The following is a 27,727-nucleotide window of genomic DNA, read 5'->3' on the forward strand; positions in this document are numbered from 1 at the left end:
TAACCTGCAAGAAATGTACATGCCCGTGTGAGGAGCTACTTTGCCTGTCCACAAAGGCTGCAACAAATGTTAGCTTGTAGTGGTAGATTACAGTGATTAGAAGATGAAAAGCCTCATGCAATTAACGAATTATCATTGAAATCATGAAGTGTGTGGTTATTTCTGGAACTCCCATTATCAGTTGGACAATAAAAGTGATTATTTCAAAAACATGTTCCTCTTGCTCACACAGCCAGCACTACACTCAGTGATATCAGTTTAACCCTTCCTAAAGTATTCTCTGGACTTCATCACTTTGTGCTGCTGTTATTGCTCATTACGATGAAATATCATGTCAGGAAGATCTCAGCACACTTCAACGCACCTTGCAGCAGTATAGTGCAGTTAAATGTTAGAAAGGCACGGCAACTGTGTTATTGTGCATTTCTATTTATACTACATCATTTCATCCATTTGTCTATCCATCAGTCTGCATGTCTACCTGATTCTGGCTGTCTGTCTGTCTGTCCATCCATCTGTCTGTCTGTTTATCTATCTATCTTTCTAGTCTGTCTGTCCATTTACCTATCCATCTCTCTATCTGTCAGTCAGTCTGTCTGTCTGTCTGTCTGTCTGTCTATCTATCTATCTATCTATCTATCTATCTATCTTTCTGACTATCTGTCTATGGGTAGCACAGTGGCGCAGTGGTTAGCACTGCTGTGCCAGGGACCCGGGTTTGATTCCCGGCTTGGGTACTGTCTGTGTGGAGCCTGCACATTCTCCCCATGTCCAAATGGGTTTCCTCCAGGTGCTCCCATTTCCTCCCTAGTCCGAAAGGTGTGCTGGTTAGGTACATTGGCCATGCTAAATTCTCCCTCAGTGTACCCAAACAGGCACTGGAGTGTGACAACTGGGGGATTTTCACAGTAACTTCATTGCAGTGTTAATGTAAACCTACTTGTGACAAATAAATAAACTTTAACAGACTGCCTATCATTTTGTTTCTGTTTATTGTATCAACTTTTCACATTTGTCTCCTATCATCTCCTTCGAACACATGACACTCTGGACAAGTGACCTGCCTTGATCCAAATGCTTAAAACAAATGGGCTTGATTTCAGTTTGAAATCTGAATCCTGGATGCCGGTATTAAACCCGGGAAGAAGTTGCAAATAACTTGCAGCTGTGGTGCAGAGTGAAACCACTTTGCAGCAATGTTGCTGGAATGATATTGGAGCCCTTTTGAGTGAGCTTGCATTGTGTTGCCTGTTGCAGTACACCGTGACACAGCACCACAGTGTCAGCGTGGCGCAGAGAACACATTAGTCACCATGTTCTGTATAAATTCAATCAAAAAAGAATCCAGTGTGATGATTAAAATAGCCTATCCAATGTCCCAGTTTGGGGTAAGTACAGAATCATCGGAACATAAAAGATAGGAGCAGGAGAAGGCCATTCAGCCCTTCGAGCCTGCCCTGCCATTCATTACGATCATGGCTGATCATCCAGCTCAATAGCCTAATCCTGCTTTTTCCTCATAACCTTTGATCCCATTCGCCCCAAGTGCTATATCCAGCCGCCTCTTGAATACATTCAATGTTTTGGCATCAGCTACTTCCTAAGGTAATGAATTCCACAGGCTCACCACTCTTTGGGGGAGAAAATATCTCCTCACCTCCGTCCTAAATGGTCTACCCTCTATCTTCAGACTGTGACCCTGGTTCTGGACTCCCCCACCATTGGGGATATCCTCCCTGCATCCAGTCTGTTTAGTTCTGTAAGAATTTTATAAGGCTCTATGAGATCCCCCCTCATTCGTCTGAACTCCAGCGAAAACAATCCTAAACTAGCCAATCTATCCTCATACATCAGTCATAAAATCATAGAATCCCTACAGTACAGGAGAAGGCCATTTGGCCCATTGAGTCTGTATCGACCATAATCCCATCCAGGCCCCACTCCCACAACCTTTAGTATTTACCCTGCTAATTTCACTGACACCAGGGGCAATTTAGCATAGCCAATCAACCTAACCTGCACATCTTTGGACTGTGGGATAAACCAGAGCATCTAGAGGAAATTCACATAGACATGGGGAGAATGTGCAAACTCCATACACACACAATGACCTGAGGCCAGAATTGAACCTGGAACCCTGGCGCTGTGAGGCAGCAGTGCTAACCACTGTGCCACCATCCAGCCAACTCTGGAATTAGCCTGGGAAACCTTTGCTGTACTCCTTCAAGAACAAGTACATTCTTCTTCAGAAAAGGAGACCAGAACCGCACACAATACTCTCGGTATGGCCTCACCAAGGCCCTGTATAATTGTCTGCTCCTGTAGTTCATAAAAAACAGGTGTTGGGGTTGAATGCTGATTTGAACTAAGCTAACTTTGGGAATGCGGGGTGATGAGAATTCCTTTGCAAAACACATTTCCCAAAAGCTTGGTTGATTCTGGTTGGTTGGACCATCAAAACAAATCTGCATACATTTAAATGATCAAATTACCACAGGGAATCGCATTGACATTATCTCTTTTCTCTCCATTTTAACACACCGGCAGGTGAAATGGAAAGATTTTTCCTGAAAAATCAGATGGCGTGTGATTGCTGGAGTCATCACATTTCATAACACCAGGTTTACTTACTGTAAATCTCCACCAGTATCGTAGCTTCCTGAGACTTCCCATTAACATCTGTCACCTGACATTGGTAGATCCCAGCATCCTCCTCGTTGGCATTGTAGATAGTTAGCCGCGATCGTACTCCCTCTGTCTGTACGACAACCCTCTCACTGGAGATGACCTTCTCACCATCAGGGCTGTACCATTCTATGCTGACTGGCTCGCCTATAGCTGGAAGCGGGGGGAATAAGAGATAAATCAGAGGATTGTATACAACTGAACTGGGAGGCCTAGCAAATTAGAGCCATTTCCATTTATAGCACAGAAGGAGGCCATTCATCCCATTGAGTTCAAGCTGGCCCTGCGACAAGCAATCCAGTGAGTCCCATTCACCCCATAGCCCTACAAGTTTAGTGCCATCAAGTCACTCATCCAATGTTCTTTTCATTGCAGCGTTTCTGCATTTGGAACATTCATTGGACATACCTATCATGGAAAGTTTATCAACAAACCTGTATGGGCAGCAAACTATGAGCGGCACAGTGGCACGGAGGTTAGCACTGTTACCTCACAGTGCCCCAGGGACCCAGGTTTGATTCCCGGTTTGGTTGACTGCGTGGGTTTCCTCCGGGTGCTCAGGTTTCCTCCCACAATCCGAAAAACATGATGGTTAGGATGCACTGGTTGTGATAAATTCTCCCTCAGTGTACCCAAACAGGCAACTAAGGGATTTTCGCGGTAAGTTCATCGCAGTGTTAGTGTAAGCCTACTTGTGACAATAATAAATAAACTTTAAACAGTAGTTTTTAAGCTTGACCTCACTAATAGACCACATGCCCACCTCTCTAAAATTGATATTTATACCTCCAGTTTATATCTCTACCTCCCATTGATTAACGTCACAGATTGTGGACATTGGCAAAGCAGTTGCTAAGTAATCCAAAATGTTTTGCTCGTTTGTTATCAAGAACCCTGTGTTTATCGTATAATTAAGCTTCTATGCATAAATGTTAATTTTAGGTCTTTTTGCCAGCTTTCTCCTAATAACATCGTTTTCATTGAACTGCGCTAGACACATTGTACAAAATACAAAACTGCCTGGCTTTGTGTCTTTTTTTTTGTGAAATTAATTCTCAGGATTCTTGGGGTGGCACACTGGCACAGTGCTTAGCACTGCTGTCTCACAGCGCTAAGGATCTGGGTTCAATTCCAGCCTCGGGTTATTGTCTACGTGGAATTTGCACATTCTCCCCGTGTCTGTGTGGGTTTTCTCCGGGTACTCCGGTTTCATCCCACGCCTCAAAGGTGTGCAAATTAGGCAGATTGACCATGCTAAATTGACCCTTAGTGCCAGGGAGATTAGCAGGGCAAATATGTGGGGATAGAGCCTGGGTGGGATTGTTGTCGGTCCAGGCTTGATGGACCGAATTGCCTCCTTCTGCACTGGAGGGATTCTATGAGTCTGACTGGTAAATGGTGAACATGTGACCAGGTATCACACGATTGGCATGGAAGAACGTGCAACCCATATTTTTTGAGGTGCCTACGTCGCTGCATTCTTGTAATTGAATATGTTTCAAAATGTATCAGCAGATTCTGGTTTTTGATGGGCCTTCATCAGTAGAAAAGCAAAACAAAATGCTCAATGTCAGCTTCTGTACCAGAGGCCCATGCTGAACTTACCATGAAGTTTCATTCTTGCTTCAATTAACTGTTGTGTTCCACTGATGGTTAAGTGGAGTGTCAACTGTGACTCACAAGGTGAGTCCCACTCCCAGCTCTAAGTTTGTTTGTTTCCTCAGGTCCCACTCCAGAGACTTTAACACAACAGTCAATGGTGACCTTCCCAGCACAGAATCTGAGAAAGCACTGCCCTCTTGGAGATGTGAAACAGGTTTAATATTATCTTGATTTGATTTGATTTATTATTGTCGTACGTATTGGGACAGCTTGGAAAGTATTGTTGCTTGCACGCGATACAGAAAAAGCATACAGTTCATAGAGTACATGGGGAGAAGGAAAGGGGAGGGTGCAGAATGTAGTGTTACAGTCATAGCTAGGGTGTAGAGAAAGACCAACTTAATATAAAGTAGGTCCACTCAAACGTCTGATTGCAGCTGGCAAAAAGCTGTTCCTGAGTCAGTTGGTACGTGATCTCAGACTCCTGTATCTTTATCCTGAAGGTGGTGAATGTCTCTGTCTTTGTTTGATACAACAAACTGGATAACTAGCCTACATTCACAATGTGTAACTGTTAACAGATGTAAACCATTCCAGGTAAGGACACTGGTGAATGAGTTTCTCCGTTAAAAGAATAAAGACGGTAAGATCTTTATCCGAAATTCCTCCCTTTGGGGTGGTACGGTAGCACAGTGATTAGCACTACTGCTTCACAGCTCCAGAGATCTGGGTTCGATTCCCGGCTCAGGTCACTGTCTGCGTGGAGTTTGCACATTCTCCTCGCATCTGTGTGGATTTCCTCCGGGTGCTCCGGTTTCCTCCCACAGTCCAAAGATGTGTGGGTTAGGTTGATTGGCCATGCTAAAATTGCCCCTTAGTGTCCTGAGATGCATAGGTTAGAGGGATTGGTGGGTAAGTGTATAGGGATGTGGAGGTAGGGCCTGGGTGGGATTGTGGTCGGTGCAGACTCGATGGGCTGAAGGGCCTCTTTCTGCACTGTAGGGTTCTATGATTCTATTCTATGGTAAGATCTATTCTCAGAGGTGACCTGTTTGAAAGCGATGTTACTGGGGCAACTTCTTGGGAAGGAGGTCCGATGGGACAACTCTCTCCTCATGAGACAGAATTGGCTTAATTCCAGTTGATGTCAGTATGTTTATTTTCTATCATAATTTTGCTTTAGCATTAAAAAATACAAAACTAAGAGAAGTCCAACTGTTTACAAGCAACCTCCCAAGTGTCCGGAAAATTCTCTAATCACTGCTTTCCTTTACGTGGTTTCATGGGCGGCACAGTGACGAGTACTGCTGCCTCATAGTGCCAGAGAACTGGGTTCAATTCCAGCCTTGGGTGACTGTCTGGGTGGAGCTTGCATGTTCATAGAATCCCTAAAGTGCAGAAGGAAATCATTTGGCCCACCCAGTCTGCTCTGATTCTTCGACAGAATGTCTGACCCAGGCCCAAGAACCCCACATATTCACCTCACTAATCCCTCTAACCTACACATCTTTGGACGCTAAGGGACAATTTAGTATGGCCAATCCACCTACCCGACACATCTTTGGACAGTGGGAGAAAACCGGAGCGCCCGGAGGATTCCCACGCAGACACGGGGAGAACATGCAAACTCCAAAGCCAGAATTGAACCCTTGCCCCTGTGAGGCAGCGGTGCTATCATTATGCCACACTGCCACTCTTAAATGTCAGCCAGAATTAAAGAACTGTAATCATTTGTGAATTCGTTGGTGTCTCTTCAGGTTGGATAACTCCTTAAATCCCTTTCCCAATACAGAGCAGGTGAATGAACTCTCTCGGTGTGACTGTGCCTATGAATTTCCAGCTCTGATAGGGATCAGTATCCCTTCCCACGGTCGTCACATTTCCAAGGTTTCTCCACGTTTAGGTTTCTGCTTCTTCTATCGAGGTCAGATCATCAGTTGAAGCCTCGTCCACCCACACATTCCCTCCTCGCTGTGAATGGTCTGGCATTTCAGCTTGTGTAGCTGGTTAAAGCTCTTTCCACAGTCACTGCACTGGAACACTGTCACTCAGGTGTGTGTGTATGTGTGAGTGTGTGTGTGAGTCTGTGTGTGCGTGTGTGTGTGTCTATGTGTGTGTGTGAGTGTGTGTGTGTATGTGTGTACGTGTGTGTTTGTGAGTGTGTGTATGTGGGTGTGTATGTATGTGTGTGTGTACGTGTGTGTGTGTGTGAGTGTGTGTTTGAGTGTGTGTGTGTGTGTCTGTGTGTGTTTGAGTGTGTGTGTGTATGTGTGAGTGTGTGTGTGTGAATGTATGTGTGTGTATGTGTTTGAATGTGTGTGTGTGTATGTGTGACTGTGTGTGTGTGTGTATGTGTGAGTGTGTGCGTGTGAGTTTGTGTGTGTGTGTGAGTGTGTGTGCGTGTATGTGTGAGTGTGTGCGTGTGAGTTTGTGTGTGTGAGTGTGTGTGTGTATGTGTGAGTGTGTGCGTGTGACTTTGTGTGTGTGTGTGAGTGTGTGTGAGTGTGTGTGTGTGTATGTGTGAGTTTGTGTGTGTGTGTGTATGTGTGAGTTTGTGTGTATGTGTGAGTGTGTGAGTTTGTGTGTGTGTGTGAGTGTGTGTGTGTATGTGTGAGTGTGTGAGTTTGTGTGTGTGTGTGAGTGTGTGTGAGTGTGTGTGTGTATGTGTGAGTGTGTGCGTGTGACTTTGTGTGTGTGTGTGAGTGTGTGTGTGTGTGAGTGTGTGTTTGAGTGTGTGTGTGTGTGTGTGTCTGTGTGTGTTTGAGTGTGTGTGTGTATGTGTGAGTGTGTGTGTGAATGTATGTGTGTATATGTGTTTGAATGTGTGTGTGTGTATGTGTGACTGTGTGTATGTGTGAGTGTGTGCGTGTGAGTGTGTGTGCGTGTATGTGTGTGTGTGCATGTGAGTTTGTGTGTGTGAGTGTGTGTGTGTATGTGTGAGTGTGTGCGTGTGACTTTGTGTGTGTGTGTGAGTGTGTGTGTGTGAGTGTGTGTGTGAGTGTGTGTGTGTATGTGTGAGTTTGTGTGTGTGTGTATGTGTGAGTTTGTGTGTATGTGTGAGTGTGTGAGTTTGTGTGTGTGTGAGTGTGTGTGTGTATGTGTGAGTGTGTGCGTGTGACTTTGTGTGTGTGTGAGTGTGTGTGTGTGTGAGTGTGTGTGTGTGTGTGTGTATGTGTGAGTTTGTGTGTGTGTGTGTGTGTGTGTGTGTATATGTGTGAGTTTGTGTGTGTGTGTGTGTATGTGTGAGTTTGTGTGTGTGTATGTGTGAGTGTGTGCGTGTGAGTTTGTGTGTGTGAGTGTGTGTGAGTGAGTGTGTGTGAGTGATGTGTGTGTGTCTCGGTGCTTTTCCAGTCCCACTGATGATTAAAATCATTTGAAGCAGACAGCTGGGCAAACATTTCTCCTTCTAGATTCAAAGGCTGATGATATTCAGATTTCAAGCAATCGAGTGACTCTGGCAGATCGAGATGTGACATTTGAGATTTCTGTCTGAAATTCCTTCCCTTCTAATATTAGGTGTTGGAGACATCTCCCCATGACTGTGTGTTCTGGTTTCCTCCCACACTCTAAAGATGTGCAGGTTAGGAGGTTTGACGATGCTAAATTGCCCTTTATTGTCAGGGGGATTAGCAGGGTAAATATGTGGGGTTACAGGGATAGGGGCCAGGTGGGATTGTTGTCGGTGCAGACTTGATGGCCCGAACGTCCTCCTTCTGCACTGTAGGGATTCTTTGATTCTGACTGCTGAATAGTGATCGTGTGACCAGATGTCACACGATTGGCACAGAAGGATGTGCAACCCTCAATTTTGAGGTTTCCCAAGGTGTGCAGGTTGGGTGGATTGGCCATGCTAAATTGATCCTTGGTGACCCAAGATGTGTAGCTTAGGGGGATTAGCAGGGTAAACGTGTAGGGTTACTGCGAAAGGGGAGGGGGTTGGACCTGCTCTGTCAGAGAGTTAGTGTAGACTCGATGGGTCAAATGGCCTCCTTGTGTACTGTAGGGTGTCTATAAGTGGGATTTTCTGGCTTCGCTCACCCCAAAACCAGAAAATCCCACCCGAGGTCAATGGACCTTTCCATGGACAGTAAAATTTGCCCCTATGATTCAATTCTATTCTATTCTATGTTATCTTCCAATGACCAGGATTGCTTTCATTAAAAACATTTCCTGGAGAATGGGTATTTTCTGCAGACTTATTGAACCAATTAGCAGCCAATGTGCTCTAAGGAAAATCATTCAAGAGTACATTTGTTACCCGGGGCTAAATCCAAGGTGTGAGATCTGCCAACCCAAGTCAGACATAAACCTTGGGCATCACCTCCCACCAGAAACATAGTCATCATTCAAAAATAGGAAGAAAAGCATGTACAGACCACTGCTCACAACTTCATCCCAAATTGTTTCCTAGCCCACAATGTGCGTTGAAAGTATAATCCTTGTTGTAATTTAGGAAGTGCCATAGCCAATTTGTGCACAAGCCTGGGAAGCCCTGAATAGTAGTGGATGTGGGAAAGATGTGGCCATTAGTAGGATCCAAGGGCACAGCCTCAGAATAAAGGGACAACCCTTTGGAACCAAGATAAGGAGGAATTTCTTCAGCCAGCTGGTGGTGAACCTGTGGAATTCACTGCCACAGAAAGCTGTGGAGGCCACGTCATCGAGTGTATTTATATGGACTCATCTGATGAAGGGGCTCCAAAAGCTCGTGATTCCAAATAAACCTGTTGAACTTTAAACTGGCGTTGTGAGACTTCTTATTGTATTTAAGATAGAGAGAGATAGGTTCTTGATTGGTAAGAGGATCAAAGGTTACAGTGAAAAGGTGGAAGAATGGGGTTGAGAAACCTGGAAGATTGAATGGCGGAGCAGGCTCGATGGGCTGAATGGCCTAATTCTGCTCTTATATCTTATGGCCTTATAGTCTCACAATAAGCGCTCACAAGCATCAATGTGGTAGTGATCAAAGAATCCACTTTTGTGATGTTGATTGAGGGGTAAATATCGAGCAGGGCGCCAACTCCCCTTCTCTTCCTCAAAATAGTGCTGTGCCATCTTTCACATTCACATCTTTTGCCCCAATCAGCCAGGTGGGCATCGACAATCCCGCGGCATTATTTCGAAGGGGGAGTGTCCTGGCCAAAATGTACCACTCAGTTGCCATCACTGAGAAAGATTATCTGCTCATTATCACACTGCCGTTTGTAGTTGCTTGTGGTTTGCAAATTGTCTGCGATGTTTTCCATATTACAGCAGTGGGATGACACTTCAAAAAGTACTTCATTAGCTGTAAAGTGCTTTGAGAAGTCTGCTGGTTACGATGGGTTTATTATAAATGAATGTATTTCCTATTTCCTTACACCTGCGAGCATAAATAGGCCTCAGTGTAATATCTGACCAGGTATCATAGAATTCCTACAATGCAGAAGGAGGCCATTTGGCCCTTTGAGTATCCACTGGCTCTCTGAAAGAGCATCTTACCCAGCTTACTCCCCAGTCCCTCTAACCCTGCACATTGGCCATAGCCAATCTATCCGAACCACACATCCCCGGATACCAAAGGACAGTTTAGCACAGCCAATCCACCTAACCTGCGCATCTTTGGACTGTGGGAGGAAACCGGAACACCCAGACGAAACCCACACAGACAGGAGGAGGTTTGGAAAGGGTTATCAAAGAAGACTTGGTGAGTCATTGTACTGCATCGGTAGATGGTACACACTTCTGCCATTGTGCATCAGTGATGCAGGGAGTAAAATCATAGAAATACTGCATTGCAGAAGGAGGCCACTCAGCCTGGTGAGTCCGCACCGATTCTCTGACAGAGCATCATACCCAAGCCTGAACACCCCCTTTCCCCGTAACCTCACACATTTATCCCACAAATCCCCCTAACCTACACATCTTGGGACACCAAGGGGCTATTTAGCTTGGCCAATCCACCTAAGCTGCACATTATAGAAAAACTACAGCACAAACAGGCCCTTCGGCCCACAAGTTGCGCCGATCGTTGGATTGTAGGAGAAAGCTGGAACACCCGGAGAAAATCCACACAGACACGGGAGGGGCATGCAAACTCCACACGGACAGTGACCCGAGCTGGGAATTGAACCCGCGTTGCTTGTGCTGTGAAGCAGCCATGCTAACCACTGTGCCACCGTGCTACCCACGGCTTCTCCAAGAGTGCACCAGCCTGGATTTTTGTGTTTGGCTCCGCGGAGTGTGATTTTAATTCCTACCCTGTGATTGAGTTGTTCAGGAATCAGCGTGCGTTTCCATTCCCAGTCGCTATTCAGTGGGAAATTAAACGGCCTGTCGATAGTCTAGAGGATGGGATCTGAGGGCAGCTTGGGGTTGCTCATTCTAATGGAACAGAGCTCTGGCAGCCATCAACTCATTTATAAGAGCAGGCGGATTGGTTTAGCTCAGTTGGCCGGTCACCTGGTTCCTGATGCAGAGTGACACCAACAGCGTGGGTTCAAACTCCCTTGCCAGCTGAGGTTTGGGTGGCACTGTGATTAGCACAGCTACCTCACAGCGCCAGGGACCCGGGTTCAATTCCCAGCTTGGGTCATTGTCTGTGTGGAACTTACACATTCCTTGTGAGTTTATCCAGTTTCCTTGCGCTCTCCAAAGATATGCAGGTTAGGTTGATTGGCCACGCTAAATTGGCCCTAGTGTCAGCGGGATTAAATATGTGGGGTTACAGGAATAGGGCTAGGTGGGATTGTGGTTGGTGCAGACTCAATGGGCCGAATGGCCTCGTTCTGTACTGTAGGGATTCTAGAAAAGACAGCAGAAAACTGGAAGGAAAAACAAATCTGCACAGCAGTAAGGTGTAGAGTGAACATTCAGTACCAATGGGACATAGTCCCAGCAATTAGAATGAAATATGAGGGAGTCATCTCTTCCAAGCACATAGAGTTCATGGAAAGGATGCTGTTGTGTGCAGCAAAACATCTTCTGTGTTCAGAGTAAAGGCATTTTATCAGGATCTGTAAAGGGAATTGAATTTGCATCCATCAAGTACTGCACCTGACCTGGTTACAGTGTTAGGAGAATTCCCTTTCACCTTGCAATCACGCTATTACTGGTCTCCAAGCACTCGGTAGGGAAGTGTAGAAGCACTGGGAGCTACTCTTCATTCCTGCTAACTGGAGGTACTGACCCATTCAATTGGGAATCAGTCCTAAAGTGGGAATCAGGGCAGACATCAAACTCATTTGTGATTCTTCTAACCTGCCCCGTCAGCCCCAGACAGGGACCTCTCAACCACTTGGCAGATGGACAAAACACTTACATCCTTGTGCCCCTTGGAATCCAAAACACCAAGTCGGAATGTCATTGGCAGGGTGTCAGTGCCAGGGTGCTAGGGGCTGTGCAAGGTTGGCACTGTCGAGGGGTGGGACCTGACGGGACCCCGTTCCAGAGTGTCCCCTTTCTGTTGGGGAGGTCGGGATGGGGGCAAGCCACCCTTGGGGCTGGGGGAAGGGATGCAGACCTGGGGGAGGATGCCACTCTGTGCTGAGGGGTTGGGGGATGTAGAGGGTCACTATGCCCATGGTAGGGGCAGCCGGGTGGGACTTGGGAGAAGGGCCTGTCTTGAATGCTAAGCTCGGGACATCTTTTCCAGCTGGCTGGTGTTTTGCGCTGTGCATATCCTTACATATAAAGATGGGTGAATCCCACCACTGCTAACACCAGTAGGGCACCCCCCTTGGAACACAAACAGGAGAATTGTGCCCAGTGTTACTGGAATTTTCCCATCCCACCTGCCACAGGAATGGTACCAGGCAGAGCCGGGGGCAGGGGAACCAAGGTCCATTGACCTTGGGTGGAATCCAGTTCTAGGGCAAATGCAGCCAGAAATTGCTGCCCTCTGTGTCTTCATATATATATATATATATATCCACTCCGTGTTAATCATCGGTACATTGAAGTTTCACTTTTGAATCAATGCTGAGCTGGAAATCATGGGATCAGATCCAAACTGGCTGGAAAGGGGGGGCGGGCAGAGCGAAACTCCCTCCTTCCAGTTTGTTCTGGCTTGAGGTTAGGGTCTTGAGGCCAGGTTCAAAGTTCACTGATAGGGTGTAAAATTAAACCCCTTCATACTGATGTTAATCGTACATGTTTCTGAATACTCGCCCAATGAGTGTAAATCGTTTAGTTCTAATATGCTGTCAGGGTCAACGCAACCCAAGAGAAAAAGCCAGCCCCCTTAATTTGTGCTCCTTTCATTCTTTTCCTGCTTATCCGACCCATCTACCCATCTCCTTTACAACACTGAGTGGGCCACTAAAGAGGGCCTCACAGCGTGAGACTGGAGCTCTAATGGTAGAGTGATTAAGTGCCCACTTTGAGGAGCTTCTATTTTATTGACATTTCACCATCGCTGCCTTCCATCCTGTCACAACACTTGTGCTTTGCTCTTTCTTTCTCGTTCCTCTGTCTCTCCCTCAGTACTTTCTTAAAACCTACTGCATCTCAAACCTTTTCCAGTTCTGATGAATTCAGTCTTTTTACTCTCTCGGTGTTACTTGAATCATGAGCGTTTACATCATTTGTTAGTTGTTTTGTTTTTATATTAACAGGGCCAGGATTTTCTTTATTCCTTTACGGGGAGACCATGGCTAAAACCTTACCACCCCCATCTACTCTGGAATCGGGGCGGGCGAGGTTCCAGAATGGAAATCTCCGTTGGCATCGGGTGAGATTTTACAGTCTTTTACGGCGGCACGGTGGCACAGTGGTTAGCACTGCTGCCTGACAGCACTTGGGACCCAGGTTCAATTCCCAGCTTGGGTCGCTGTCTGTGTGGAGTCTGCATGTTCTCCCCGTGTCTGTGTGGGTTTCCTCCGGTTTCCTCTCACAGTCCGAAAGACATGCTGGTTAGGTGGGTTGGCCATGCTAAATTGCCCCTTAGCGTCAGGGGGTAAATACATGGGATTACGGGGATAGGGCCAGGGTAGGGTTGTTATAGGTGCAGACTCAATGGGCCAAATGGCCTCATTCTTCACTGTAGGATTCTATGATTCTACAATGAACGTTCTGAAATCAGAGAAATATAGACAAGTATGTTCTGGTATGAGGATGACAGGTTTTTAATTGGTAAGGGAATCAGTGGTTATGGGGATAAGGTGGGAAGTGGTGCTGAGGATTATATCAGGTTAGCCATGATATTGTTGAATAGTAGAGCAAATTTATTGGGCTGAATGGTCTATTTCTGCTCCTGCATCTTCTGGCCTAACTCCTGTCAAATCTGCCTTCATTCTGTTGTCATTACGCTTACTTAAGTTTAGCACAGTTGTTTAATATAATATTTAACCTGTAACTTTCTAATTAACCTTTCCTCCATCAGAAAATTAAATAGCTCTCACTCTTGCGGGCCTTTTTGTCCATCTGCAGTTTGATCAACAAATTATTCATGATTTAGACCCTGAGAAGAATTAAATGAGGGCAATGCACAAAGTCCCTCCTTGCACATACCATGTATCTGGGTACAACAGCACCACGAGGGATTAAGAGAAAAGCCCACTGCCTCCTCAGGACAAGGGGGGTGGATAATAAATGTGGGCTTTGTCAGCATCCTCCACACCCCAGAAACAAACAGCAAAAAACTCTGCTCCAGAACAGATCATTGATAGCTCAGGATAACGTTCTTCAATCCACCTTGTCCGTGCTGGTCCATTGTTGGTAGAAAGAAAGACTTGCATTTAAATAGCACCTTTCCCAAACTCCAAACAACCCAAAGGAACATAGGGAATTGGGAGCAGAAGTTGGCAAATTCAGTCCTTCAGGCCTGCTTTGCCATTCTGTAATGACTTCAATCAAGCCTTTGAGGTTGACCTATTGGAGTATGAGCTCCCTAATCAAGGATCAAAGTGACGGGCCAATCAGGGTGTCTTTGCCTTGTATTTAACTGGGAATGTCAGTTCTTCTGGTACCCCCGGAGATGGACTGCTAACTGCGAGCACTCTGTGTACTGTGTAAAGAGTGGTAAATAAAGGGATTTTGGTGAAGGGACTTCTGGCTCCGCAGACTTCTTACATATTCAATCAGATCATGGCTGATCTCTCCTTGATCTCGGATATGCCTGCCCACCTGTTCCCTGTATCCCTCGTTCCCTTTTTTTTCAATTAGAAATATATCCATCTCCTTCTTGAAACCATTCACTGATTCAGACTCCACCGCGCTGCGGGACAGCAAGTTCCACAAATTCTCCACTCTTTGCGAGAAGTAGTTCCTCCTCATCTCAGTTTTAAATCTACTGCCTCCCAACCTATACCTGTGGCCTTTTGTTCTAGATTGCTTGGTCTAATTTACTTTGTCAATCCCTTTTAAAATTTGATACATCTCGTTCAGATCCCCTTTCATCCTTCTAAATCCCAGTGAACCCAAAGTTCTTGATAACCAATTAAACAATTTGGAAGGGTATTCACTGTTGACATATGGGAAACATAAAGGTCAATTTGTGCACAGCAAGCTCCCACGGACAGTAATATGTTAATGACCAGATAATCTGTTTCTGTGTTTTTTATTGAGAGGTAGATATTGACAAAAGTACTGGGGATGTCCACAGATAGAATTCCTACAGTGCAGAAGGAGGTCATTTGGCCCATTGAGTCTGCACCGTACCCTCCAAAAGAGCATCCTACCCAGGCCCTACCCCCATAATCCCATGCATTTCGAATTAATCTAACCTATACATCTTTGGGGCAATTTAACACCATTAATCCTCTTTTGAATAGTGCAATGGGATATTTAACTTCTATCTGAGAGGGCAAACGAGCTTAATGGCTTTTCCAAAAGATGATAGTGCAGCAGTCCTGCAGACAGCACCACGGGGTGACAGCTTGATGCTTTATGTCGTAAGGTCTGAAGTGGGGCTTGAATCTGTGAGGATTTTAATGATGTGGACTTCTTAGAATACAAGCTCACTGATTAAGGCAGTAATGGCTTGTCTAATCAGGAAGTCTGCATGTGTATATAATGTGCAGTGTGAGGGTTATGGACATTCTGGATTATACCCTGTGTGAGGAAGTACCTGTCTGAATGTTGCTGATGATGTAAATAAACTTAAATTTGGTGAAGGGACACCGGCCTCAGAGGAATCAGTTCACAATCCTCAATTTTGATTTGATTTTTGATTTGATTTGATTTATTATTGCCACATGTATTATTATACATGTGTCATGAAAAACATTATTTCTTGCACATGCTATACAGACATTCTCACAGAAGGAAATGAGAGAGTGCAGAATGTATGTTACAGTCATAGCTAGGGTGTAGAGAAAGATCAAATTCGTGTGAGGCAGATCCGTTCAAAAGTCTGATGGCAGCAGGGAAGAAGCTGTTCTTGAGTCATTTGGTACGTGACCTCAGACTTTTGTATCATTTTCCTTACAGAAGAAGGTGGAAGAGAGTATGTCCAGAGTGCAAGGGGTCCTTAATTATACTGTCTGCTTTTCTGAGGCAGCAGGAAGTTTAGAAAGAGTCAATTGATGGGATTTTTTTTAAGGGTTGGGGCCAATTTCAGGGTCAAAGGCAAGAACACTGCCAACTCAGCTGTGGTGCAACTGTTAGCAACTCCTCCCGCTCTGCTTTCTTGCTGTATCCCCAAATTTTCATTGCCTTCACCTAATGAGTCTTCTAACAGACCTGTGAAAAGTTGCTCTAAGAGTCCAAGGATACTTGACAGAAGCTTCATTAAATCTAAGCAGCTTGCACCTCCAATCTTCAAGGCTAGCTTCAATAAAAGCAGAAAATGCTGGAAGAACCCAGTAGCTCTGGCAGCAGCTAAGCAGAGAGAAACGAGAATTAACAGCAGGATTCTCCGACCTCGTTTGTGTCCACCCGTCTACAAGTGAGAACGGAGAATTTGGCATTCCAGCCACTTTCAGTGGCGCTGGAAAACCACAGCCATGAACAAGGATGGAGATTTTCAGCAAACATTTCGAGTCAATATGTCTCTCGTTCAGAAAAGAGGAAAAGAGTTCCGAAGAAGATCCATATTGAACTCGAAGCATTAACATTGTTCCTCTTTCCACAGATGCTGCTAAGCCTGCTGATTGGATTCGATTTATTATTGTCTCACGTATTGGGAAACAGTGTACAAAATTATTTCTTGTGCACTATCCATACAAAGCATTCCATTCATAGAGTACATAGGGGGGAAGGAAAGGAGAGGGCACTGAATGGTAATGTGATAGTCATAACTAGGGTGCAGAGAAAGATCAACTTCATATAAAGTAGGTCCAATCAAAAATCTGACAGAATCAGGGAAGAAGTTGTTCTTGAGTCGGTTGATATGTGTCCTCAGGCTTTGTACCTTTTTCCCGATGGAAGAAGGTGGAAACGAGGATGTCCGGGATGCGTGGGGTCCTTGATTATGCTGGCTGCTTTTCCAAGGCAGCGGGAAATGTAGACAGAGTCAATAGATGGGAGGCTGGTTGGCATGATAGATTGGACTATTTCTACAGTTCCTTGTGGTCTTGGTCAGAACAGGAGCCATATCAAGCTGTGACATATCCAGAAAGAATGCTTTCTATGGTGCATATGTAAAAATTGTTTAGAGTTGTCAAAAACATGCTGAATTTCCTTAGCATCCTGAGAAAGTAGAGGCGTTGGAGGGGGCTTTCGTAACTATAACGTCACCAGGCTATAACTTGGCCTGGTGAGAACAGGCCAAGGTTGTTAGCCATCTGGACACTCAAAAACTTGAAGCTTTCGACCATTTCTACTCCATCAGAGTTGATGTAGACAGGGGCACGTCCTCCACTACGCTTCCTGAACTCAGTGATGATCTCCTTTGTTTTACAGACATTGAGGGAGAGATTATTATTGTCGTAACAATTCACCAGATTCTCTGGAGCGATTCTCCCATCGCGATGTGTTAACCTTTTAGTGCGTCAGGCCAGTAGAATCACTTGTGGACTGACTTGCGGGATTTCCGCATACATGCGCATCTCCCAGCGCAGGATATGCTGCACAGTCGGGACCACACTGGAAACTGGCAGGACCAGCAGGTAGGTAATTTAAATCTTATTTTAATGTTATTTGTATGTCGTTATCAGGCCCGAGACTGAAGCCTCTAGGCCCGATAGCATCTCTCTGCCAATGCAAATTCACTCCGGCAGAATTTAGAAGATCTTCCCACTTTTGGGGAACTAGCAGGAGACCCCACTGGACTGAAGGGGGGCAATTGGTGTCCCATCAAGGAGTCGGGCAGTGGGGTTGGTGTCCTCTGGGCTTGGGAACCTGGGGAATGCCACCCTGTGCCCCTTGGCACTTTGGGACTGCCCACTGGGCATGAGGCAATGCCAAGGGGTCAGGACATAGAGAGTGGGGCCCAGGTGGCAGGACTTTGGGGCGACTGCCACATGTCCGTTGGGATTGTTTGGGGCCGAAGGGAGGCTGGCAATCGGGGTGGGCTGGCATGGGGGGGTGTGTGGTCTGCCGGGGTGGGTCTGTTGGTGTAGGGGGATATTTGCCTCCCATGGAGGGGCTGCCAAGATGGGGGGGTCGGGAGACAGAGCAGTCAGGGACAGGGCAAGGTTTGGGCCTGGCCCAGGAATGGTCATGGGGGTCGCAACCGGCGGTGGGGTGGGGGGGGATGGAGGGGGGTGCTGGAGGGGCAGCACTGTGGGGGTCTCAGGCTGGCCAGCGATGGAGCTGGCTAGCAAACTGCAGAATAAGAGTTTGGGGCCACTGTGGATGCGCAGAGTTCTGGAAATGTCAGACTTTGGCGTGAATAGGCCTTGACCACAGCCACCAACCCCCCACCGCCTCTCCACACCGCCGCCACCACCCCCCCACCCACCCCCCCCCCCCAAGCTTTTAATGATATTCACGATTGTGGCCTCTGTATTGCACAGGGTGTGGGAGACTGGAGTCTGAATTCCCACTGAAAAACATAATCGTATTTACACCAGTTTTCCCGCACTTTGTTGGGCGAATCGCTCCCTCTATCTCTTTCCTGTACTCCTTTGATTTGAATTCGATTTGGTTTGATTCATTATTGTCACACGTACTAACATACAGTGAAAAGTATTGTTTCTCACACGCCATACAGACAAAGCTCATTATTGAGTTTTTCCCCTATCAGCTGTAATTATTTCAGAGCTCCAACACCCACAGCATTATGTTTGTTTTTATTTAAGCCTTGTTTGTTGTTTTCCAAAGCACTTTAAAGAACTTACACAGTGTCAGCAGCCCAGAAACCACTGCACTCTCGTAGACAGAGAGCATTCTTTAATAATTCACAGTAACCGTGTACGTTGGAGCAGTAAGTTACACAGATTGCAGTGTAATAAAATTTCTCTTAATGCAGATCGACCGTAACAGATTTTTCAAGCTTTTATTTTATTTTCTGGAACAGCGTGCCTTAGAAATGATGACCTTTCCTGCTTTCTCATTTCTCTTCTAGGTGTTGTGCATTGGGTCTAATTACATCTTCCTTTCATGGAACAATACCCAGTGATGAACAAATAGCTTTGCAAATTTGAACCTAATTTCTACCGGATAACAATAAAAATTGCAGAGTTCTGTCAATGTCAGAAATTCAATACTACACTCTCCTCAGTCATGTGTATTAACCTAATCTCTCATGTAATTGTTTGACATCCCACTTTTATAGACACAATAAAAATCAAATCACAGCTCTTAAAGGGGCATGTTGCTTTTTTATTAACATTCCTTCACAGGATGTGAGCGTTGCTGGCAAGGCTAGTATTTATTGCCCAACCCTTACTGCCCTTGAGTGTAGCACGGTGGCACAGTGATTAGCACTACTGCCTCACAGTGCCAGTGACCCGTGTTCAATCCCCGGCTTGTCAGTGCGGAGTTTACACATTCTCCCCGTGTCTGCGTGGGTTTCCTCCGGGTGCTCAGGTTTTCTCCCATAGTCTGAAAGATGTTCTGGTTAGGTGCATTGGCCGTGTTAAATTCTCCCTTAGTGTACCCGAACAGACGCTGGAGTGTGGCGGCTCGTGGATTTTCATGGAAACTTCATTGCAGTGTCAATGTAAGTCGACTTGTGACGCGAATAATTAAAAACTTAAAACTTAAATATTTTGAGATGTCATGAAAAAAAAAACTTGAGAAAATGGTGGTGAGCGGTTTTCTTTAGCCGCTGCAGTCGATGTGGTGTTGATGCATCCAGAGTGCTGTTAGGAAGGGAGCTTTGACTGAATAACAAGCAGGGAGTGGCGATGTAGTTCCAAACCAGGGCCATGAGTGTTTTGGGAGGGAACCTGCACTTGCTGATGTGCCCAACAGTCTGGTCTTCCAGAAAATAGAAAATGTAGGTTTGGAAGATGCAGTCAAAGGACCTTGGGCGAGTTAGTGCAATGATTCTGGCTGCCAATGCGACAGAAGGGAGTGAATAGGGTGCTAATCAGTGATGGGCAGACTGGCACTCATGAGTGGGTTGTATGAATGGCATTCCTTCAACTCAATGAGCTGCAACTTTGAAATATGGATTGTTCACTAACCTTGGCCCAATGAATGAGATTTAATACACACCAAATAGTTCATAATGACTTATAAAAAATGGTTAATTGTTTATATATTAGTAGACCATCAACTTCAAATGGTAAAAACTAAAGAAATATTTACACTTTGGACACAGAGAGAGTGCACGGCTCTCACACTCAATATTGCCTTGTAGATGATGGACAGGCTTTGGGGAGTCAGGAGGTGAGTTACTCTCCTCACAATTCCCAGTCAGAATGTACAGATGGGCCAGATATCAGGTAAAGACAGTAGGACTAGGGGGCACAGCCTCAAGATAAAGGGGAGGCGGTTTAGAACGGAGTTGAGGAGGAACTTCTTCACTCAAAGGGTGGTGAATCTCTGGAATTCTCTGCCCGTTGAAGTGGTGGAGGCTGCCTCGCTAAATATTTTTAAGAAGCGGGTTGATGGGTTCTTGATAAGAGAGGGGATTAAGGGTTATGGGGAGAGGGCGGGAAAGTGGAACTGAGCCACAACAGATCAGCCATGATCTTATTGAATGGCGGGGCAGGCTCGAAGGGCTAGATGGCCTACTCCTGCTCCTATTTCTTATTATGTTCTTAAATGTGGAGATTATGACAGAACTAGACCCCAAAGTTCCTTGAGGGCAAATAGTATTCTTAACTGCATAACAGTTCGACTTCACTTTCGCAAAAGATCGCTTTCACTTACATTTCAAAGCCTTAGAACATCTGGCTGAGTATTATTCCTTTGAGGTGAACTATTTTGCCCTCTTCCTGAGATAACCATCTCACCAAAGACATTCTTTATTTTTCTGATCTCAGCTTTTCCTCAACTATGTTAAAAAGAAGAAAGGAAATAAGTCTTGTTCTGCGGCTGCTATCTCCCTCCATCCCCTGTGCCCTCTCCTTATCAAAATCCTTTTTCTTCATCTTATTGACAGCTCAGAGCTCTGATGCTGCAAAATCTCTCTTCTTGCTCAAAGAATGCCATGCCTTATATATGTGATGGAATTTCTGAAGAGTTGACTAAAGATACAGACAGGAAAATGTGTGTGGATGTCATTAATATTGACTTCCAGAAGATATCAGGTGAAATTACTCATCAGAGACTACCTGCCAAGGCCAAACCTCATGGAATTGGAATCAAACTGGTGAACTGCTTCGGAGATTGCCTGAAGATCTGGAGTAGGGACAATGGAAACTCATCCATTTATTTTGGGGGGTGTGCGATGTGATGAGTAGCAACATCTAGTGGCCTCTGTTGGGTTTTAACTATTCTCTAAGGCCATAATTTTATGTGGCTCAGGCGGGAGCGCCGCTAACCAACAGACACGTCAAATTACGCAAAAAGACATTGGGTACACGTCCTGCCATCTTGGGGGTCCCATAAGGGACCCGTTAAATGCAACATATACTTTAAGGAAAGAAATTTGCCGTCCTTTCCCGATCTGGTCTATACGTGATTGCAGAGCCACAGCCCTCCAATTCAATTTTCAAGTTTGCTGATGACACCACCGTAGTGGGTTGGATCTCAAACGATGATGAGACAGAGTACAGGAATGAGATAGAGAATCTGGTGAACTGGCGCAAGCTCTCCCTCAATGTCAACAAAATGAAGGAGATTGCCATCGACTCAGGAGGCGTAGAGGAAGGAACAACGTAGAAAGGGTTGAGAGCTTCAAGGTTTTAGACAAACAGATCACCAACGACCTGTTCTGGCTCCCCCCGTGTCGACATTATTGTTAAGAAACCCCACCAACGCCTCTACTTTCTCAGAAGAGTAAGGAAATTTAACATGTCAGCTACGATTCCCACCAGCATTTACAGATGCATCATAGAAAGCATTCTTTCTGGTTGTATCACAGCTTGGTATGGGTTCCTGCACTGTCTAAGACCATAAGGAGCTACAAAAGGTCGTGAATGCAGCCCAATCCATCACGCAAACCAGCCTCCCATCCATTGACTCTGTCTACACTTCCCACTGCCTCGGCAAAGCAGCCAGCATGATTAAGGACCCCGCACACCCCGGACATACTCGCTTCCACCTTCTTCTGTCGGGTAAAAGATACAGAACATAAAACATAGAACATAGAACACTACAGCACAAACAGGCCCTTCGGCCCACAAGTTGCACCAATCACATCCATACCTCCCGACTCCTAAACTCAATCCCTCGATTAATGAAGGCCAGTACACCATACGCCTTCTTGACCACATCCTCCACCTACGAGGCCGATTTAAGAGTCCTATGGACCCAGACCCCAAGATCCTTCTGCTCTTCAACACAGCTAAGACTCCTACCCATGATATTGTACCCCTTCATCCCATTGGTCCTGCCAAAATGGACCACTACACATTTATCCGCTTTGAAGTCCATCTGCCACTTCTCCGTCCAGTCTTGCATCCTATCTATGTCATGCTGCAGCTTCTGACATCCCTCCAGACCATCCACAACACCACCAACCTTTGTATCGTCGGCGAACTTACTACCCCATCCCTCCACTTCCTCATCCAGGTCATTTATCAAAATAAAAAGGAGTCTGAGGTCACGTATCAACTGACTCAAGAACAGCTTCTTCCCTGCTGCTGTAAGACTTTTGAATGGACCTACCTCGCACTAAGTTGATCTTTCTCTACAGCTCAGCTATGATTGTGACACTACATTCTGCACTTCTCCTTTCCTTCTCTATGAATGGTATGCTTTGTCTGTATAGTGCGCAAGAAACAATACTTTTCGCTTTATACTAATACACGTGATAGTAATAAATCAAATCAAAATCAAAATCAATTCAGCCCTTGAAGAAAGCCGTTAGATGCAACATGTTCTTTAGGGAAGGAAATCCGCTGTCCTTTCCTGGTCTGGCCTACACGTGACTGCAGAGCCACAGCAATGTGGTTGACTCTCAAATGCCCTCCAGGGGCAACTAGGGATGGGCAGTAAATGTTGGCCCAGCCAGCGATGCCCATGTCCCACGAATGGATGAAAAATATAATTAACGTGGCCCGTCTACTTTAACGGTTGGCAGGCAGACTGGTCAGCCAGGCGGCCTCTACATTTTAGTTTCAAACTTGAACCAAAAGAGGATGAAATGTCAGCGCTTAAACTAAGTTGAGAGAAGGTATCTGGGCACTGAGTCTGAATCTGCTGCCCTGACACCCTTTGCATAATTTTTCCACGGCGATTTATTATATTCACAGGTCAGCAACTCCTGTGTGACGTCTTGGCAGTGACTGCCCCCTGGAGGCAGTAGATTGGAAGTGCCAGCCCCTACCCTTCCTGTTCTCAGAGCCTACCCTCTTCCCACTCTCCCTGGCAGCACTGAGCCTTTCCCAGTGCGCGGTTCACACTGGCTGCCTGTTAATTGGCCGGCCAGTGTAGCATCGTGCTCTGGGGCCGACAACGACCAGGAGCGGGATTCATGTGTGCGTGTGCCCAACTGGAGAACGTTTCAGGCTATAAAAAATCTTTACGAAATTGGCAGGGCAAATGCTGAGAGGTGGGGTCAGCCTCTCACCTGTGTTCAAGAAGGCAAGTAAGTGGCAGACACAGTCTAATTTGGACAAATGTGAAGTTATTCACTTTGGTAGCAAAAACGAGAAGGCAGATTACTACCTGAATGACCATAAACAAGGAGAGGGGAATGTGTAACGAAGGGAGGGGTGGGTGGCCTGAGATCTCCCAGTACACTGAAAGATTGGGGCACCTACACAATGGTATCCCTCAAGCTCAGCAATTCCACCGCTGAACTCAGGCTGAACCTTACTGTTCCCCACCATTGTGCAGGCAACCCCGATCTCTCAGTGTACTGGGGGATCTCCTGCCATCCACTCCACACTTCACTGCACATTCCCCTCTCCTCATTTATGGCCATTTAGATAGTCAACTGCTTCCCATTTTTCCTACCAAAGTGGATAACCTCACATTTATCCAAACAAATCTGAAACTCTCCTACTTTTTTGCTGATTTGTCACTAGGAATGTATGTTTTCAAGAAGCAGTTAGATCCAGCTCTTGGGGCAAATGGGATTAAGGGGTGAAGGCAGGATTGGGCTATTAAGTTGGATGATCAGCCATGATCATAATGAATGGCGGAGCAGGTTCGAAGGCCCAAATGGCCTCCTCCTGCTCCTATTTTCTATGTTTAAAAGCAGAGGTCAAAAGAAATGATAAGTGGTGGAAAAGAGAGTCTGGCAGAAGGAAAATATGCCAATTAACCTTCGATTATGCTCTTTGTCTGTGCCAGCTGCGGAAAAGACTGCGTCTCCCAAGTCAGCCTCTATAGCCATAACAGACAAGACTCAATTCAGAAGTGATAGACACCCTGAGTGCAATCCATCATCTCCTGAGACAGGCAGATGCCAACTTCACTGGCACTTCGAGAGCGTGGGAAAAGTCAACTGGGAAGGAACGGGAAAGATTGAGACTTGACTCGGAGAGAAATAGATAGAAAAACAAAGACAATAACATTTGAAGAACTTGAATTTATAAGGCATCTGTCACAACCTCAGAGTATCCAAAAGCAGCTCTAAGGCAATGGAGAATTTTGAAAGTGCAGTCACCATCTTTGAGGCAGTCAAAGCTGCAAAAGTAGCAATGAAAAATTGACCAGGTTATCTCTTTGAGTGCAGCTGGGTAAGGGCTAAATGTTGGTCAGTGCCAGACGGGAACGTAAATTGCAAAATCACGAGTATAGAGTTATATCCAACTCCCTACCCCAGCTAGAGAAGCGTTGGTCCACGGTGCCAAAGTTAGTATTGCAGAACGGTGACATAGTGGTTAGCACTGCTACCTCACAGCACCAGGGATCCGGGTTTGATTCCTGGCTTTCGTCACAGTCTGTGCAAGTTCTCCCTATGTGCGTTTCCCCCGGGTGATCTGGTTTCCTCCTGCTGTTGAAAGGTGTGCACGTTAGGCTGATTGGCTATGCTAAATTTCCCCTTTGTATCAGGGAGATTAAAGAACAAAGAACAGCACAGCACAGGAAACAGGCCCTTTGGCCCAACGAGCCCGCGCTGCCATTTTAACACTGTGAGTGCCCTCCTCTATGTATGACCTTTGTCTACGCCTATTGGGGAAGATTGAGGAAAGACTAATTTCGGGACAATTTGTTAACACCAATCAGCCTAACAGCACGTTTTTGGGGTGTGGGAGGAAACCGGAGCACCTGGAGAAAACCCACGCAAGCGCGGGGAGCATGTGCAAACTCCCACAGACACCAACCCAAATCCATGTATCCGCACAGCAAACAGTGATAGTCACTGAGCTGTCATGTTGCCCATCAGCTGGTCCAGTTTAAGCGTACACTAACAACGTGAAGCACTAGGCAACTCTCGAAGCAACATCCAAGTGCAGCTCTTGCACGACCCACCACATGTATGTCCCTTGTTGGACAACAACAACATTAGCATGGTAAATGCATGGGGCTATGGGTTTTGGGCCTGGGTGGGATGTTGTTGGTGCCAGCTTGATGGGCTGAATGGCCTCCTTCTACACTGTAGGGATTCCATGACTGTGTGACTCTATGAACTGCTGTCTTACTGAAATTTGCCATGAACGTTGCCATTGAGAGGTGTTGTTAAGTAAAGATTTATGAGGGTTCACGCATAGATAATGAGCAAAAGGGAGATGGAGGATAAAAGCAAACACAAAGGGTGGGATTTTCTGGCCAAGCTCGTCCCAAAACTGGAAAGCCCTGTCCAAGGTTAACGAACCTGTGAATGTCCCCTGCCTCCTACCCCGCCTCTTACAATTCCCATGGCAGGATTTGAAAATTTTACCAAATAGTGAGACAGGAAGCATTTATTTTGATGAAACAATTAAAGGTACACTTACTGAAAAACAAAGGTTTTTAAACAATCCATTTACAATGCATTGGGAGATCAAGTGACTTTTTAAAAAAGCTTGAAGTTATTAAGTTTCATTCCCAATTGAATCCTTTGAACAATGCTTCCTTTGTTCGTTTTTTTTCATAAATATCAAAGTAATTTTCTTTACAAGCTAACTGTTGTTCCATTAAAATTAGTTTCTTCTAAGTCACCGTGGGGAACGGATATACAATTTAACATTCGTAACACAAACCCATAAATAGGGGAGGCACAGTGGGAACATGCACTGAACCAATTCCATTACGGCACATAAACAGGCGCAAATTAAATATGTGCATTAAGTGTGACAGAGGGGAATATAGAACAGAGTTTCCCCCCTCCTGATTACAAGCAATAACCTAAAATGCTCCCTTTATAGCCGAGGGTTTACCAATTGCTCTGCTGATTGGTACTGCAGTCCATTAACCTCCTGCATCCCTTCAGGGATATTACAGTGAGGCAAAAATTAGCGGGAGGCTGAGTCGCAATGCAAACTGACATAGATGTTGACTCTTTTCTAGTTGCTTCGCTTAAGTCTGGGTAGATTATGTGAGTGTAATGGATTCAAAACTGCCCATTGCGCCGATAATGGGAGACATTCAGGCAAAGCCACATGGAATCCTATCTTCCGTCATGCAGGTTAGCTGTAAAGGATGCTGAGGAGATACCCGGGCCAGGGGGAGTAATAATCAGTCTGGTGAACTTTCTGGTGGCTGGGATATAACTGGGTGTCCTGTGTGCTTTACCTCGGTTACTCACTCATCCTTCAACTTCGAAGAAGACAGACAGGATATTATCTCATTTACCTCACTGATTTTCTCAGTGACTGACAAGACCCTATTTCTGCTGCAGATGAGCACACCAGATTTAACAAGGAATGCCTGACGCAACTAATTGTGAATTTTAATCTATCGGACGAGAGTTCCTCAGCAGTCCAAAGCTGTGCGGATTATGTTGATTGGCCATGCTAAATTGACCCTAGACTCAGCAGCATTAGCAGGGTAAATGGGTGGGATCACGGGAATAGGGCCTGGGTGGGATTGTGGTCGGTGCAGACTCGATGGGCCGAATGGCTTCCTTCTGCACTGTAGGGACTCTATGATATGACGATGAGAATCAGCAGTGCAACAAGTGCCACATGGTGAGATTTGAATGCCTCCTGTGTGTCTCTGGATTATGAGTCCAGCAACAATACCACTGCGCCATTGCCTCCCCTAAGGATGACTCAGGTCTCCCTCCGAGGGTGCTTTGGAACATCTCACCTTCACAGTTTCCTTTTGCCACATTTTCTTGATGCGCAGATACAGGGCGCCAATCTTGCTCTGTTTTAGATAGGCTTTTGAGTAATCCTTATATCTCCTTTGCCGATCTGATTTTGTGAGATGGAGACTTTTTGTCTCTTGATAGAACATCATCCTTCTTACCTTGCATTGGAATTGAATTAAAGCCTGAGTGCATTTGCAGACCAGTGAGAACAAACAGTAAAAACACCCACCAGGTCCAAGCAGATTGAACCAATGGACAAGTTGCAGGCAAATGCCTTGCTGAATATTAATGCTGGCAATAAGTTGAGTGTTGGGAAGCGGAGGAGATAGCCCTGATGATGGAGACTCTGTCTCTTTGTTTTGCGAGGACAGAGGGAAGGAGTACCCATAGAGTTTACAGGTCACTAAAACCACACCAACAGATAATGAAGTATATTTGAAACATAGTTGCATCTGTGACGTAGGTGACTGATGCCTCATCTTTTTCAAGTGAAGCTTCCACAGAGGTACCAGATTCCCATGGTGGGTCAGATGGTAAAATCCCCCTGTTCTCTCTGTGACCTCATCAGTCTTGTGTCAGCACCCGGAGACTGACTGGGTGAGATGTTCCAAAGCACCCTTGAGGGAGATCTGAGTCATCCTTAGGGGAGGCAATGGTGTAGTGGTATTGTTGCTGGACTCATAATCCAGAGACACACAGGATGCATTCAAATCTCACCATGGTAGCTGGTGAAATTTGAGTTAAAAAAGAATGTGGAATTAAAAGTCTAATGATAACTATGAAACCATTGTCGATTGTCATAAAACGGTGGCACATTGGTTAGCACTGCTGTCT

At 45.7% G+C, this 27,727-nt stretch overlaps 1 protein-coding gene across 3 annotated transcripts in view; it reads right to left on the bottom strand.

Annotated features, from left to right (window-relative positions):
• ncam2a (neural cell adhesion molecule 2a) overlaps nucleotides 1-27,727 on the bottom strand; it is a 1,336,232-nt gene that overhangs the window by 374,063 nt on the left and 934,442 nt on the right. For all 3 annotated transcript variants that reach the window (XM_080203386.1, XM_080203385.1, XM_080203387.1), the window contains exon 3: nucleotides 2,632-2,838. In XM_080203386.1, coding sequence (XP_080059512.1) covers nucleotides 2,632-2,838 — 207 coding nt within the window. The remainder of the gene's footprint in view (nucleotides 1-2,631; nucleotides 2,839-27,727) is intronic.

The sequence above is a fragment of the Carcharhinus amblyrhynchos genome, chromosome 15, assembly GCF_965287045.1.
Source record: "Carcharhinus amblyrhynchos chromosome 15, sCarAmb.v2.hapA, whole genome shotgun sequence".
Classification (NCBI taxonomy): Eukaryota; Metazoa; Chordata; class Chondrichthyes; order Carcharhiniformes; family Carcharhinidae; genus Carcharhinus; species Carcharhinus amblyrhynchos.